Source organism: Staurois parvus, unplaced genomic scaffold (assembly GCF_062004578.1).
Source record: "Staurois parvus isolate SC_StPar_1 unplaced genomic scaffold, SC_StPar_1.0 ptg001289l, whole genome shotgun sequence".
NCBI lineage: Eukaryota > Metazoa > Chordata > Amphibia > Anura > Ranidae > Staurois > Staurois parvus.
This window is the reverse complement of record NW_028319085.1, coordinates 32269-47571: the sequence shown is the minus strand read 5'-3', so window position 1 is coordinate 47571 and position 15303 is coordinate 32269. Positions and strand designations below refer to the sequence as shown.

Here is a 15303-nt window from a genome sequence, read left to right as displayed (position 1 = left end):
GTAGAGGAAACTCCTTTTCACTGCCAGAGCCTTCTGTACATGTAAATGATTGTTGGGCCTGAAGATTTCACAACCCCCCCCAAACTAGAATTTCTGAAAGCAGACCCTCCAGGGTAGGGCATCTCCAAACGGTAAACTGGCCCTTTGTTTAGACCAGGGGTAGGCAACCTGCAGTTCTCTAGCTGTTGAACTAAATTTCCCATGAGACATTGCAAAATTGAGTTACAGCTACAACTTGCAGAAGCATGATGGAACTTGTAGTCCTGCAACAGCTGGAGAGCCGCAGGTTGCCTACACCTGGTTTAAATGGTTGAGGGTGCCAGAAGAATGAAGGGTGCCTCCTTGTTAGGAGCAATAGTGCCCCCAACAGCAGCAGGGGTGGCAGTCTGGAAATCATGACTTGATGGTAGCTCTGGGGGAAGTTTCTGTAATAGACATCTTTTGGCCTTCCAGAGGAAACCGGAGGAGGAAAGTCCACTGAAAGAAGCCAAGAAATCAAAGGCTGAGCCTGTAGAGAACGGAGCTGAGAATGGGGATGCTGTGGTGCCCACAAATGAGGAAGTTGAGAAGGCAGAAGAGGTGAGCGGGGGGTGGGGCCCTATACATATAGTGGTGCATATCACATCTGTTTACTAATTTCAGTCTTTCCACCGGCAGGCAGAGAAGCAGACACCAATGGAGACCACAGCAGTGGAGAGTACTGCATGATTCATACACCCTAAAGGGACTTTTGTACATAAATTGTATTTTTTCCACTTTTGTTCAAAGCATCTTTTTGTAAAACAAAATAAAGGTTAAATAAAGTTTCTCTTGGTAACTTGTGATCAGTGCTTTTAGACTGAAATACCATTTACGTGAGGAATTTGAGGGCTTTCAGTGGTCAGTTGAAGTCTGGGAACTGACAATTCATATGGAGGTGCTGTGTAGGATCTGGTGGTCTTTGGGGACACATCAGTCCTGGAGCTCTATGGGCAAAATGTTGATCACCTTGAAATGTCCTTGTGGGCTATGGCCTGTAGTCTCTGGTTGAGTCGCCAATTGCTGTACAAAACCCATGCAAGGTCCCAATTATGTGATCACTGATTGGCCAATCAGTGACTACATGCTTAGTAGTAAGCAAGATGTCACTTCCTGTCATTGCTTACTACATGTGAAATCTGATCAGAGGTTATATGGTACAGGGACTACACGCAACAGCCTTGGAGCATGCGACAAGCTGACCAATCACAGCTTTCTCAATAGCTGCAGGAATGCAGCCAGAGGTTGATTTTATACACCCATAAAGGCAATCTGTATTTAAAATCACCCTCATGTAGTAGTCACTATGTTGACCCTGTACTGCTGGGGTGACAGTTATAAATTTATTCATAAAAAGAATTTTCTTTTTATCTGGTAAACAAAAATTAACCCAAAATTTTATTTTAACACACTTTTTTTTCGGATTTCATTTTTATATAGCAAAAATCTGGTGTATACTACCAAAAATCTCAAATGCTAAATTCATACAGGTACAGTGAATGACAATTGCGCAGTCATGCAACAAAGTGTGGTGTTGCAGAATTGTCCTGGGCTGGGAGTGGGTGAAAGTGGCTTGAAGTGTTTAAAGTTATACTTGCCTGCTCTGTGTAATGGGTTTGCACAGAGCAGCCTGCATCTTCCTGTTCTGAGTCCCCCACAGGCTCTGCTGTCTACACAGCAAGCGGCTTGCCATGGGGTCACCGCCTGCTCTTGTCTGCACATATCTGCATGTGGTGCCACTTCAGAGCCACACAGGAATGCCGACTGGTGCCATTGGTTCTTGCCGACTGGTGCCATTGGTTCTTGCCGACTGGTGCCATTGGTTCTTGCCGACTGGTGCCATTGGTTCTTGCCGACTGGTGCCATTGGTTCTTGCCGGCTGGTGCCATTGGTTCTTGCCGGCTGGTGCCATTGGTTCTTGCCGACTGGTGCCATTGGTTCTTGCCGACTGGTGCCATTGGTTCTTGCCGACTGGTGCCAGCAATGGAAATCACCACCATACTAGGAGCTGAGGTTCCTGTGCAGGCACGCTGTCTGAAGTGCTGGGACTTCCCTGAGTGGCATGGGAGTCCATTCAAATGAATGGGCTCTTGTCTCCCACTCTATGTGGCCCACAGATGGGAACCTAGCCTCACACAGTTGCTTCTTGTCCCCGCCCACTCTCCTCATTGACAGTGATGGGAGCCTATGGTTACTGCTTGTTTCTGCCAATGAGAAGGCAGATGTGGGACAGATGAGGCTGTTGTGTACATCACTGTATTGAAGGGCCAGGGGAACTGCTGTGTGATGGGGAAGGAAAGCCTTGAGCCTTTACAATGGCTTAAAATGCCAACAATATGCCCCATCAGATGCAGTGTATCTTCATATCTTATGCTGCACCTTCCAGTGACTGAACCCTCCATATTCTACCCCCCCAACACCAATGATGGGGCCCTATGCTGTCCAGTTTTCTTTTTGTGCATCAAACCCATGGATAGTAAGTTTATATGGCTTACAATGGGGTAGGTAATGTACAGTCAAATGCACTGGAAACATCCAGGCTTTCTATGGTCCTAAAATGACTTTCTGGGATTTGTCTATGTAGTCATGACGGTCTTGTCAAAGGGCCAGCCGGAAGCGTGAGTCTGCTGGCCAAACCCAGAGGCAGGGCCAGCCGGAGGCGTGAGTCTGCTGGCCAGAGGCAGGGCCAGCCGGAGGCGTGAGTCTGCTGGCCAAACCCAGAGGCAGGGCGAGCCGGAGGCGTGAGTCTGCTGGCCAGAGGCAGGGCGAGCCGGAGGCGTGAGTCTGCTGGCCAAACCCAGAGGCAGGGCGAGCCGGAGGCGTGAGTCTGCTGGCCAAACCCAGAGGCAGGGCGAGCCGGAGGCGTGAGTCTGCTGGCCAAACCCAGAGGCAGGGCGAGCCGGAGGCGTGAGTCTGCTGGCCAAACCCAGAGGCAGGGCGAGCCGGAGGCGTGAGTCTGCTGGCCAAACCCAGAGGCAGGGCCAGCCGGAGGCGTGAGTCTGCTGGCCAAACCCAGAGGCAGGGCCAGCCGGAGGCGTGAGTCTGCTGGCCAAACCCAGAGGCAGGGCCAGCCGGAGGCGTGAGTCTGCTGGCCAAACCCAGAGGCAGGGCCAGCCGGAGGCGTGAGTCTGCTGGCCAAACCCAGAGGCAGGGCCAGCCGGAGGCGTGAGTCTGCTGGCCAAACCCAGAGGCAGGGCCAGCCGGAGGCGTGAGTCTGCTGGCCAAACCCAGAGGCAGGGCCAGCCGGAGGCGTGAGTCTGCTGGCCAAACCCAGAGGCAGGGCCAGCCGGAGGCGTGAGTCTGCTGGCCAAACCCAGAGGCAGGGCCAGCCGGAGGCGTGAGTCTGCTGGCCAAACCCAGAGGCAGGGCCAGCCGGAGGCGTGAGTCTGCTGGCCAAACCCAGAGGCAGGGCCAGCCGGAGGCGTGAGTCTGCTGGCCAAACCCAGAGGCAGGGCCAGCCGGAGGCGTGAGTCTGCTGGCCAAACCCAGAGGCAGGGCCAGCCGGAGGCGTGAGTCTGCTGGCCAAACCCAGAGGCAGGGCCAGCCGGAGGCGTGAGTCTGCTGGCCACTTTTACACACACTCCTGGTTGCTGCAGACCCTGAATTGTGTGTGTGTGTGTAAAAAAAAAAAAAAAAACCTGCAGTCAGGTCTGTATGATATATGGACTTGGCAGCAAAAGGATTAACAAAGTCCAGTCCAGACCCCCCCCCCCCCCACTCTGGACGATGCTACGCTCAGCTGCGCCCTGCCGAAAATTTTTTGCAGCTTGCGGGACTACAATCTGTGCCAGCAGCCTGAGAGCGATTGTTACTGGGGCAGGTTAATTACGCACTTAACCCTTCACACTGCCACCACCTCCTTTTTGTACAGAGATGGAGGAAACTCAAGTCTTAGCAGTAACACTGATATTCGTATAAACATCTGCAATACACTGTCACCGCAGACAGGGAGACCAGAGGGTTATATACAGGAACACTCTTCAGGGACACCAGGATTATTACATACAGGAACACTCTTCCAGGGATGGGGATATCAGAGGATTATTACATACGGGAACACTCTTCCAGGGACATCAGAGGATTATTACATACGGGAACACTTCCAGGGACAGGGATATCAGAGGTTTATATATACAGGAACACTCTGACAGGGATAGCAGAGGATTATTATACAGGAACACTCTTCCAGGGACAGGGATATCAGAGGATTATTACATACAGGAACACTTCCAGGGACAGGGATATCAGAGGATTATTACATACGGGAACACTTCCAGGGACAGGGATATCAGAGGATTATTGCATACGGGAACACTTCCAGGGACAGGGATAGCAGAGGATTATTATACAGGAACACTCTTCCAGGGACAGGGATATCAGAGGATTATTACATACAGGAACACTTCCAGGGACAGGGATATCAGAGGATTATTACATACGGGAACACTTCCAGGGACAGGGATATCAGAGGATTATTGCATACAGGAACACTTCCAGGGACAGGGATATCAGAGGATTATTACATACGGGAACACTCTTCAGAGACAGGGATTCCTGAGTTTGCATTAAAAGCTTTAGAGACAGTTCAACACTTTTCAGAAAATGGGATTTATTACTAAAAAGGTCAAAATGATGCAATTAAAATATTTACAGAAAAAGATATAAAGAGCAATAAAACAAATAAAAGGAGCTCAGAAGGCAGGATACTCGCACTGTCCTTGGTTTGAGTCCAATTGTCCAAACATAAGGTTGCCTTGGCTCTCGAGTTTCTAAGGTGTTTCCTGATCGATGGTAAAGGAAAGCTCCCATCCTCCAGGCTGTCAGTCTTTTTCTATCATCTCAAAGGGGTGTCTCCTGAGAACAAATGACCAATCATCCAGTTTGGGGATGGGTGTTAGGCGGTAACCAAGGTTATGACCTAATCTCTTACAATTTCATACTAAAGGCAATAACCTCCAATAGGTACAGGCAGCATCCTAGCAACTGGCAGATGAATATTTAGAATTATATTCCAAACATAAAGATACCAAACACAGCGTACCCTTGTCACCCAGGATAAAAGAGACTGCTTCTTCTCTCTTGTAGGTACTAATATAGTGATGTAAGGTCTCGTGTGACTCGTATTAAAATGACCTATCTGAATATATACTTCATATTAATGTGCCCAGTTCCTGCTGAAGTTTATGAATTGTATAGAAGATGGCTCGTGGAATGTATGTTTTATGGCACACTCTAGCCCTAATGGCCTAACAGGTCATGACTGACTGAATTATTGTTTTACGATTGGGCAGAGGAAAGTGGTTTTCAAGCAGACCCCCTGGAACCCAGTGGTGTATTTAGGTATTGTGCTGCCCTAGGCAACACAAAAATCGTCTGCCCCCACGGACACCGACCAACACCACCCTCAGAGCCTGACATTGACCAACAACACCCCTGCCTTCCACTACCCACCTGGCGATAGAGAGGAAGACACTCCTCTTCACAGCTCCGGACATCCCCGGGAATGAGAGGCTCTACATAGACCATCAAGCAGCCTCTCTCAGATCCTACCTGGTTCCTATGGCGTGTGTGTCCCTTCTTTCATCCCTTCTTCTGGGGGGAAGGTGCTGCCCCCCTGAAAAATGATGCCCTTGGCAAGTGCCTTGTTTGCCTTGTGGTAAATACGCCCCTGCTGGAACCAGAATAATTAGCGGTTTACAGCCATGGAGCTCATCTAGCTGTGTTTTATTTAGGATAAGAGATCCTTTTGATCTCCGTTCAACTACAGCTATGCATTCCATTGAAGAGGGAGGACAGGAGAGAACATGGCTGAGACCTAACAAGATGGCTGTCACGTACAGCGTCCATGCCTCTATTGCGCACAATCGTCACAGGTATGTACATCCGAATTGGAGGAAGGGTTTAGGAATTACAGCTCTTAAGAGTAGCCATCCCCATAATTGCCATAATTGCACAATTCAATCAAAAGCTGTTTCATGGCCAGGTGTGGGCTACTCCTTCGTTATTTCTTCATCAATTAAGCAGGTAAAAGGTCTGGAGTTGATTCTAAGTGCGGGATTTGCATTTGGAATCTATTAATGTGAACCTCCATCATGCATTCAAAGGAGCTGTAGAGGCAAGTGACACCGACCATTGTAAGGGTTCAAAAACAAAACAAATCCATCATAGAGATGGCAGCAACATTTCAACAGTTTGATCCATTCTGAGGAAAGAATGGTGAGCTCAGCAACATAACAAGCCATGGACGTCCATGGAAGACAACAGTGGTGGGTGATCGCAGGATCCTCTCTATGGTAAAGAAAAACCCATTCACAACATCCAGACAAGTGAAGGACACTCTCCAGGAGGTGGGCGGATCATTGTCAGTCTACAATCAAGAGAAGACTTCACGAGAGCAAATACAGAGGGTTCTCCACAAGGTGCAAATACAGAGGGTTCACCACAAGGTGCAAATACAGAGGGTTCACCACAAGGTGCAAATACAGAGGGATCACCACAAGGTGCAAATACAGAGGGTTCACCACAAGGTGCAAACCATTCCTAACCCTGAAGAATAGAAAAGCCAGATTAGACTTTGCCAAGTCTGGAACCCATGGACCTGACCAAAGACTGAGTTTCCTCCTTTCTGACGCTTTGCCTGAAGTCTGGAACCCATGGACATGACCAAAGACTGAGTTTCCTCCTTTCTGACGCTTTGCCTGAAGTCTGGAACCCATGGACATGACCAAAGACTGGGTTTCCTCTGTTCTGACACTTTGCCTGAAGTCTGGAACCCCATGGACATGACCAAAGCATCAGAAAGGAGAAAACCCAGTCTTTGGTCATGCCCATGGGTTCCAGACTTCAGGCAAAGCGTCAGAAAGGAGGAAACCCAGTCTTTGGTAATGTCCATGGGTTCTAGACTTCAGGCAAAGCATCAGAAAGGCAGAAACTCAGTCTTTGGTCATGTCCATGGGTTCCAGACTTCAGGCAAAGCGTCAGAAAGGCAGAAGCCCAGTCTTTGGTCATGTCCATGGGTTCCAGACTACAGGCAAAGCGTCAGAAAGGAGGAAACACAGTCTTTGGCAATGTCCATGGGTTCCAGACTTCAGGCAAAGAGAAAGGAGAAAGCCCAGTCTTTGGTCATGTCCATGGGTTCCAGACTTCAGGCAAAGCTTTAGAAAGGAGGAAACCCAGTCTTTGGTCATGTCCATGGGTTCCAGACTTCAGTCAAAGCATCAGAAAGGAGGAAACCCAGTCTTTGGTCATGTCCATGGGTTCCAGACTTCAGGCAAAGCTTTAGAAAGGAGGAAACCCAGTCTTTGGTCATGTCCATGGGTTCCAGACTTCAGGCAAAGCATCGGAAAGGAGGAAACCCAGTCTTTGGTCATGTCCATGGGTTCCAGACTTCAGGCAGTCATTACCAGTAAAGGATTCTCAACAAAATATTACAAATCAACATTTTATTGATGATTAGATTCATTTGTCCAATCACATTTGAGCCCCTGAAAGTGGAGGGACTGTGTATAAAAAAAATGGTTGCAGTTCCTAAAATTTGTACTTGATATTTATATTCGGCCCCTTGAATGAAAGCTGAATATCTGCACTTCAAATTCATTTGAAAATTGTGCCTGTGTCCAAATATATATGGACATAACTGTATATATTTGGCCTTGTTTATAGCATTTTTATTCACTACCTAGAAAATTTAGATACTGATTTTATTATATGGGATAGATATGAATATATATATATATAGGCCCTGTTCACACACTGCAGCGACCTGCGTTTTGCGGCGCGGTAAGAATGGAGGTGACTACAAGGTGTTGGAAGGCCACATCTATGCATTTTAATGCGACCCAATGCAGATAAGTGCAGTAAATGCACTGTACTGCCCTGGAATTTGGGGGTACTTGTGGTGCCCTGGAATTTGGGGATACTTGTATTGTCCTGACATTTGGGGGGCCAAACTGGCTTGATTGTTTCCCGTGACACGATATGGTGTACCCTGCAGAGGAATGGCATGCATGGGTGTCATCCACGAAGGAAGCCTCTCCTAAAGCACAAAAAAACCCGCCTAGAATTTCCCAGGGTCCATGCTAAAAAAAAAAAGAAGACTACTGGGACTCTGTACTCTGGAGGGATGACACCAAGATAAATGTTTTTGGAGCTGATGGCTTCAGAACTGTATGGTGTCGCAAAGGTGAGGAGTACAAAGAAAAATGCACGGTGCCTACTGTGAAACATGGTGGTGGCAGTGTCCTTCTGTGGGGCTGCTGGTGTCGGGGAGCTGAATTTCATTGATGGTGTCATGAATTCCTAGATGTACTCCTCTATATTGAGAGAGAAGATGCTGCCATCACTCCATATCCTCCGTCCTCGGGGACTTTTCCAGCGTGACAACATGATCCAAAACACATATCTAAGGCCACTGCTGCATTTGTGAAGAAGAACCGGGGGAAGGGATTCCGTGGCCAAGCATGTCTCCTAATCTGAACCCAATTGAACACCTATGGGGGGAATTCTGAAGAGACAAGCTGAGCATCGCTCTCCATCCAGGAACCAGGCTCTAAAAGAAGTCGTTCATGAAGAATGGAAAAACATTGATGTTGCGATATGTCGCCAACGTGTTCATTCCATGCCTAGAGGACTCAGAGCTATCCATACAAATCATGGAGGTCCTACAGAATACTCGATGGAGGAGTTCTTGTTGTGGGGGGGGGGGGGGGAAGATTCATTTTTGCAACAACTAATTGGAGTAAAACAGAAGTCATAATGTAAATTCTGTTATGAACCTTCCTTTCCTGTAATGAGCCGAACAAATAATCGATCGAACTCCGATCTGTCCCAATGGTGGAGATCATCCTTGTGTTCATGGAGATATCGACTCAAATCTTCCTTCTCAAAAGGGGCGGACTCATTTATATTGAGCACGGTATATATATATATATATATATATATATATATATATATATATACAGTGGGGCAAAAAAGTATTTAGTCCCCACCAATGGTGCAAGTTCTCCCACTTACAAAGATGAGAGAGGCCTGTAATTGGCATCATAGGGAGACCTCAACTATGAGAGACAAAATGAGGAAACAAATCCAGACAATCACATTGGCTGATCTGGAAAGAATTTATTTGCAAATTATGGTGGAAAATAAGTATTTGGTGAATATGAAAAGTTCATGTCAATACTTTGTTATATATCCTTTGTTGGCAATGACAGAGGTCAGACGTTTCCTGGAAGTCCTCACAAGGTTGGCACACACTGTTGCTGGTATGTTGGCCCATCCTCCATGCAGATCTCCTCCTCCATGCAGATCTCCTCTAGAGCAGTGATGTTTTGGGGCTGTCGCTGGGCAACACGGACTTTCAACTCCCTCCAAAGGTTTTCTATGGGGTTGAGATCTGGAGACTGGCTAAGCCACTCCAGGACCTTGAAATGCTTCTTACGAAGCCACTCCTTCGTTGCCCGGGCGGTATGTTTGGGATCATTGTCATGTTGGAAGACCCAGCCACGCTTCATCTTCAATGCCCTTGCTGATGGAAGGAGGTTTGCACTCAAAATCTCACACTACATGGCCTTATTCATTCTGTCCTGTACATGGATCAGTCGTCCTGGTCCCAGCCCCAAAGCATGATGTTGCCACCCCCATGCTTCACAGTAGGTATGGTGTTCTTTGGATGCAACTCAGCATTCTCTCTCTTCCAAACACGACGAGTTGTGTTTCTACCAAACAGTTCTATTTTGGTTTCATCTGACCATATGACATTCTCCCAATCCTCTTCTGGATCATCCAAATGCTCTCTAGCAAACTTCAGACGGGCCCCGACATGTACTGGCTTCAGCAGGAGGACACGTCTGGCACTGCAGGATCGGAGTCCCTGGCGGCGTAGTGTGTTACTGATGGTAGCCTTTGTTACGTTGGTCCCAGCTCTCTGCAGGTCATTCACTAGGTCCCCCCGTGTGGTCCTGGGATTTTTGCTCACCGTTCTTGTGATCATGTTGACCCCACGGGGTGAGATCTTGCGTGGAGCCCCAGATGGAGGGAGATTATCAGTGGTCTTGTATGTCTTCCATTTTCTAATTATTGCTCCCACAGGTGATTTGTTCACACCAAGCTGCTTGCCTATTGCAGATTCAGTCTTCCCAGCCTGGTGCAGGTCTACAGTTTTGTTTCTGGTGTCCTTCGACAGCTCTTTGGTCTTCACCATAGTGGAGTTTGGAGTGTGACTGTTTGAGGTTGTGGACAGGTGTCTTTTATACTGATAACAAGTTCAAACAGGTGCCATTGATACAGGTAATGAGTGCAGGACAGAGGAGCCTCTTAAAGAAGAAGGTCCAGGTCTGTGAGAGCCAGAAATCTTGCTTATTTGTAGGAGACCAAATACTTATTTTCCACCATAATTTGCAAATAAATTCTTTCCAGATCAGCCAATGAGATTGTCTGGATTTGTTTTCTCATTTTGTCTCTCATAGTTGAGGTCTCCCTATGATGCCAATTACAGGCCTCTCTCATCTCTGTAAGTGGGAGAACTTGCACAATTGGTGGGGACTAAATACTTTTTTGCCCCCCTGTATATATATACTGTATACACATGCATGTGAGCTGTGGGGTGCAACAGGCTGTGCTCACCTTTGGGCTACTTATAAATTGGGGTGGTTGTCATCTTTTTGTATTGCGTGTTCTTTATTTTGTAATGTCTGCATGTATCCAACAGATGGCGCTGACTTCCCAAAATCTGCACCACGCTTCCCATAATGATCTTCTAGGACTGGTATATACTGTATACTCTCCTGTACTGTGTCCGCAGTCTCTGGTCATCTCCTGTACTGTGTCTGCAGTCTCTGGTCATCTCCTGTACTGTGTCTGCAGTCTCTGGTCATCTCCTGTACTGTGTCCGCAGTCTCTGGTCATCTCCTGTACTGTGTCCGCAGTCTCTGGTCATCTCCTGTACTATGTCTGCAGTCTCTGGTCATCTCCTGTACTGTGTCCGCAGTCTCTGGTCATCTCCTGTACTATGTCCGCAGTCTCTGGTCATCTCCTGTACTGTGTCTGCAGTCTCTGGTCATCCCCTGTACTATGTCCGCAGTCTCTGGTCATCTCCTGTACTATGTCCGCAGTCTCTGGTCATCTCCTGTACTATGTCTGCAGTCTCTGGTCATCTCCTGTACTATGTCCGCAGTCTCTGGTCATCTCCTGTACTGTGTCCACAGTCTCTGGTCATCTCCTGTACTGTGTCCGCAGTCTCTGGTCATCTCCTGTACTATGTCCGCAGTCTCTGGTCATCTCCTGTACTATGTACGCAGTCTCTGGTCATCTCCTGTACTATGTCCGCAGTCTCTGGTCATGTCCTCATGAAGGGGGTAAAACCTTTTTGGAGGACAAGTGGTGAAGTTCTACAAATTCACATTGAACGCTTCCACTCAGGCCCCACCCAGAGCCCCCCAATCACACCAAAGGAAACGCAGAGCCGAAGAAGTTTTCTACGGTAACTTTAATGAAGATTATTACGTTAAAGGGACATGGAAATTCCAGGACGAACTTGTAGCTGGTGGGTGTCAGGAAACCTTCAATGCATTTGGCAATAAATCGGGTAAACAGTAAAAAGAAAAAAAAAAACACCCAACAATTTATTGTGCGATAAACTCCATGGGGCGCCATGCTTCGGCCGCGTCTTCCTCTGGCCCTGTGCTCATAATACAGATCACCCCCCCAGAATTCACATTGTGCACCGGGAAGAAGACGGCCGCCCCCACATGGCTCTGCTGGTCTGGGGGGGGATAGACAGCGACTGCGGCTGTGCCCTTATAACACGTTGTGCTTGTCTACAGAGGTGGGCTTGCATAGGATGTCACCGAAGGTCAGAGGGTGACGTTTCGGGGGACAGTGTGCTCACAGTTTCATATTTTATTTTTTTATTTTTTTCAGTTCTCTACACTTTGGGTTTCTCTGCAGGATAAAGATGGCAATTTTCAAAGATTAAAAAAATAAGTTTCAGTAGACACAGATAATAAAAAAATATCAACGCTATCGACCAACGACAAAATACTTCTTACTCATTAGTTCATCAAATACGGGAGGATTAGAACACTCGCTACGGCTCTAGGTCAAAGTTCTAATACTTGTTGGCAGATTCTTGTGGAACGTTAAAAACAAAAAAGAATACAGAAAGCGAGTTACAGGCGACTCTCCATCATACATTCGTCTCTACAAATCTCCTAGACAGACGTGCCGATACATTCACAGATATCAATCTACAAGACAAGAAAACAAAGAGTCCCAGGATGGCGGACAGCACGGAGAAAAAAAAAAACGGGGATTCTTATCGGGAGGGTGGGACGATGGAAGGCAGAGCTTTCATCATTTGCACCATTGTGTTCCAGCTTCTCAAAAGTGATTTAGTGCGTGTGCACCCCAACAGTCTGCGTGTACGGGCTCCGCTCCATGCTGCACGGCGTAGGTGAGGAACGCTCGCGGAAGAAGAAAGAAAATCAGAAATCAACAGCGGGCTTCTTCAGAATGTTTAGTGCAACGGTCGCGTGCGGGTCCTAATTGGAATACGAGGGTTGCGGTCGGCACCAGATTGTCACGTTTACAGCTTCAGCTGGTGAAGAGCGGACATGGTGGCCCCCCACTTGGGGCCTCAACTGCTCAGGTGAGTGACATCCCATTCTATTCATTGACACAGCCTTGTCATCGGTCCAATCTGCTGTTCCAGGGGGTGAATTATTGGATGTTGTGAAGGCTACATGGGTGGTGGCAACCTTCTCAGTAGGCTGGATTCCCACCTTAGCATTCATTTTCCATTGAAACGCATCAAAACACGTTAATGGCGCAATGACATGCGTGCCTTCAATGCACTTTGAACATGCATCTTAATATTAGCACATGTGGCGCCAACAGGGGAGGACTGACAACTCATGGGGCCCCCGGGCAATAGGGGATAATGGGGCCCTTGTGTCCTCGCTCAAACTCAAACCACACCCAAAAAAGCCTATGAAAGGTACCAGGGGCATCTCATGGGGCCCACTAGTGACCCCAGGCCCTCAGGCAGTGCCCGAGTGCTCAAATGGTCAGTCCGCCCCTGGGCGCCAATGAACATCTTGAAGGACATTTATGTGTGTGTGGAGATGCGTTCCCATTGGTTGTATTGGAATAAGCATCAAGCAAAAAATGCAAAGGTGTAAATCCAGGTTCAATGCGGCGCTACAGACAAGTCGCCTCTTGAAAGTAAAGTATTTTATCACCGATGTAGTGCCATAGCTTGGTGATGTGATTCTAGCATTTTTCTATCCTAATGTTGATCATACACCTAACAATATGATCAATCAATATGGCGACCGACTGCATGAATGGATCAATAAAGGACAATCCCAGTTAAAAAGAATGGTTCTGGTGGACAACCCAATGGAAATGAACCGAAATTCTTTTTCTTTTGAATCTTTTCCATTTGAAGCAATCAAATTAATACTATATGGCCAAAAGTCTACGACCACCTGACCATCCCACATATATGACCTTGTAGGACATTCTAATCTGGATTAATGGACATTTATATAAAGTTGCCTCCTTTTAAGACTAAAAAAGCCTCCACTCTGAAGACATTGTAGACTTCCCATTGGAGAACCATGGCCATTAATATCAAGCCCCCCTCCCCAATGGCCATTAATATGGAGTTGTCTCTCCCTTTGTAGTTACACCAGCCTTCACTGTTCTGGGAAGACCTTGTTGGGCTTCCCATTCCATAACCATGACCATTAATAATGAGTTGCCTCCTCTTCCCCATGACCATTAATAAGGAGTTTCCCAACCCTGATGTCCATTAATATGTCGTTGCCCCCTCCTCCGTGACCATTATTATGGCGTTGCCCTCCTTTGTAGTTACACCAGCCTTCACTGTTCTGGGAAGACCTTGTTGGGCTTCCCATTCCATAACCATGACCATTAATAATGAGTTGCCTCCTCTTCCCCATGACCATTAATAAGGAGTTTCCCAACCCTGATGTCCATTAATATGTCGTTGCCCCCTCCTCCGTGACCATTATTATGGCGTTGCCCTCCTTTGTAGTTACACCAGCCTTCACTGTTCTGGGAAGACCTTGTTGGGCTTCCCATTCCATAACCATGACCATTAATAATGAGTTGCCTCCTCTTCCCCATGACCATTAATAAGGAGTTTCCCAACCCTGATGTCCATTAATATGTCGTTGCCCCCTCCTCCGTGACCATTATTATGGCGTTGCCCTCCTTTGTAGTTACACCAGCCTTCACTCTTCTGGGAAGACCTTGTTGAGCTTCCCATTCCATAACATGACCATTAATAATGAGTTGCCTCCTCTTCCCCGTGGCCATTAATAAGGAGTTTCCAAACCCTGGTGTCCATTAATGTTGTTGCCCCCTCCTCCGTGACCATTATTATGGAGTTCCTCTCCCCTGTAGTTACACCAGCCTTAACTCTTCCGGGAAGACCTTGTTGGGCTTCCCATTCCATAACCATAACCATGCCTCCTCTTCCACATGGCCATTAATAAGGAGTTTCCCAACCCCGATATCCATTAATATGTCGTTGCCCCCTCCTCCATGACCATTATTGTGGAGTTGCCCTCCTTTGTAGTTACACCAGCCTTCACTCTTCTGGGAAGACCTTGTTGAACCAGAACCATGGCCATTAATAAAGTGGCTTCCTCCCCCCATAGCTGGTAATATTGAGTTGCCTCCTTTTCCCCATGGCCACTAATGAGAAGTTCCACACCCCCCATGTCTGGTAATATGGAATTGCCCCCTCCCCTTCCCTCCATGGCCATGGAGTTGCTCCCTTTGTGACTATAACATCCTACACTCTTCTGGGGAGGCTTTCTACAAGATTTTGGAGGGTGTCTTTGGAAATTTGTCAGGTCAGGTACTGATTTTGAATACGAAGACCTGGTTCCAAGTCATCCCAAAGGTGTTCAGTAGGGTTGAGGTCAGGGCTTTATGCAGGACTCTTGAATTCTTCCACACCAAACTGGCAAAACTATATCTTTATGGAGATAGGTTTGTACACAGGGACACAGTCATGGTGGAACAGAAAAGGGTCTTCACCCAACTCTACCACAAGGTTGTTGGTCGTCCTATTCCAAAACAACAGCCATTAATATGGAATTCCCCCACCATTATAAAAACCATTAACGTTACTATGGAGTTGCCCACATTCCAAAACCATGGCCAATAAGATGGAGTTGCCCCATCCCCTTGGTGTCCATTGGTGAGGTCAGGTTCTGATCTTGGATGAGAAGACCTAGCTCGCAATTGGTGTTC

General features: G+C 47.4%; 1 protein-coding gene across 1 annotated transcript in view; it reads left to right on the top strand.

Annotated features, from left to right (window-relative positions):
* LOC149437417 (histone-binding protein N1/N2-like) overlaps nt 1–817 on the top strand; it is a 30400-nt gene extending 29583 nt beyond the window's left edge. Inside the window, exons 14-15 of the mRNA XM_089660936.1 lie at nt 454–579; nt 658–817. Coding sequence (XP_089517062.1) covers nt 454–579; nt 658–708 — 177 coding nt within the window. The 3' untranslated portion in view covers nt 709–817. The remainder of the gene's footprint in view (nt 1–453; nt 580–657) is intronic.
* The last annotated feature ends 14486 nt before the right edge of the window (nt 818–15303 follow it).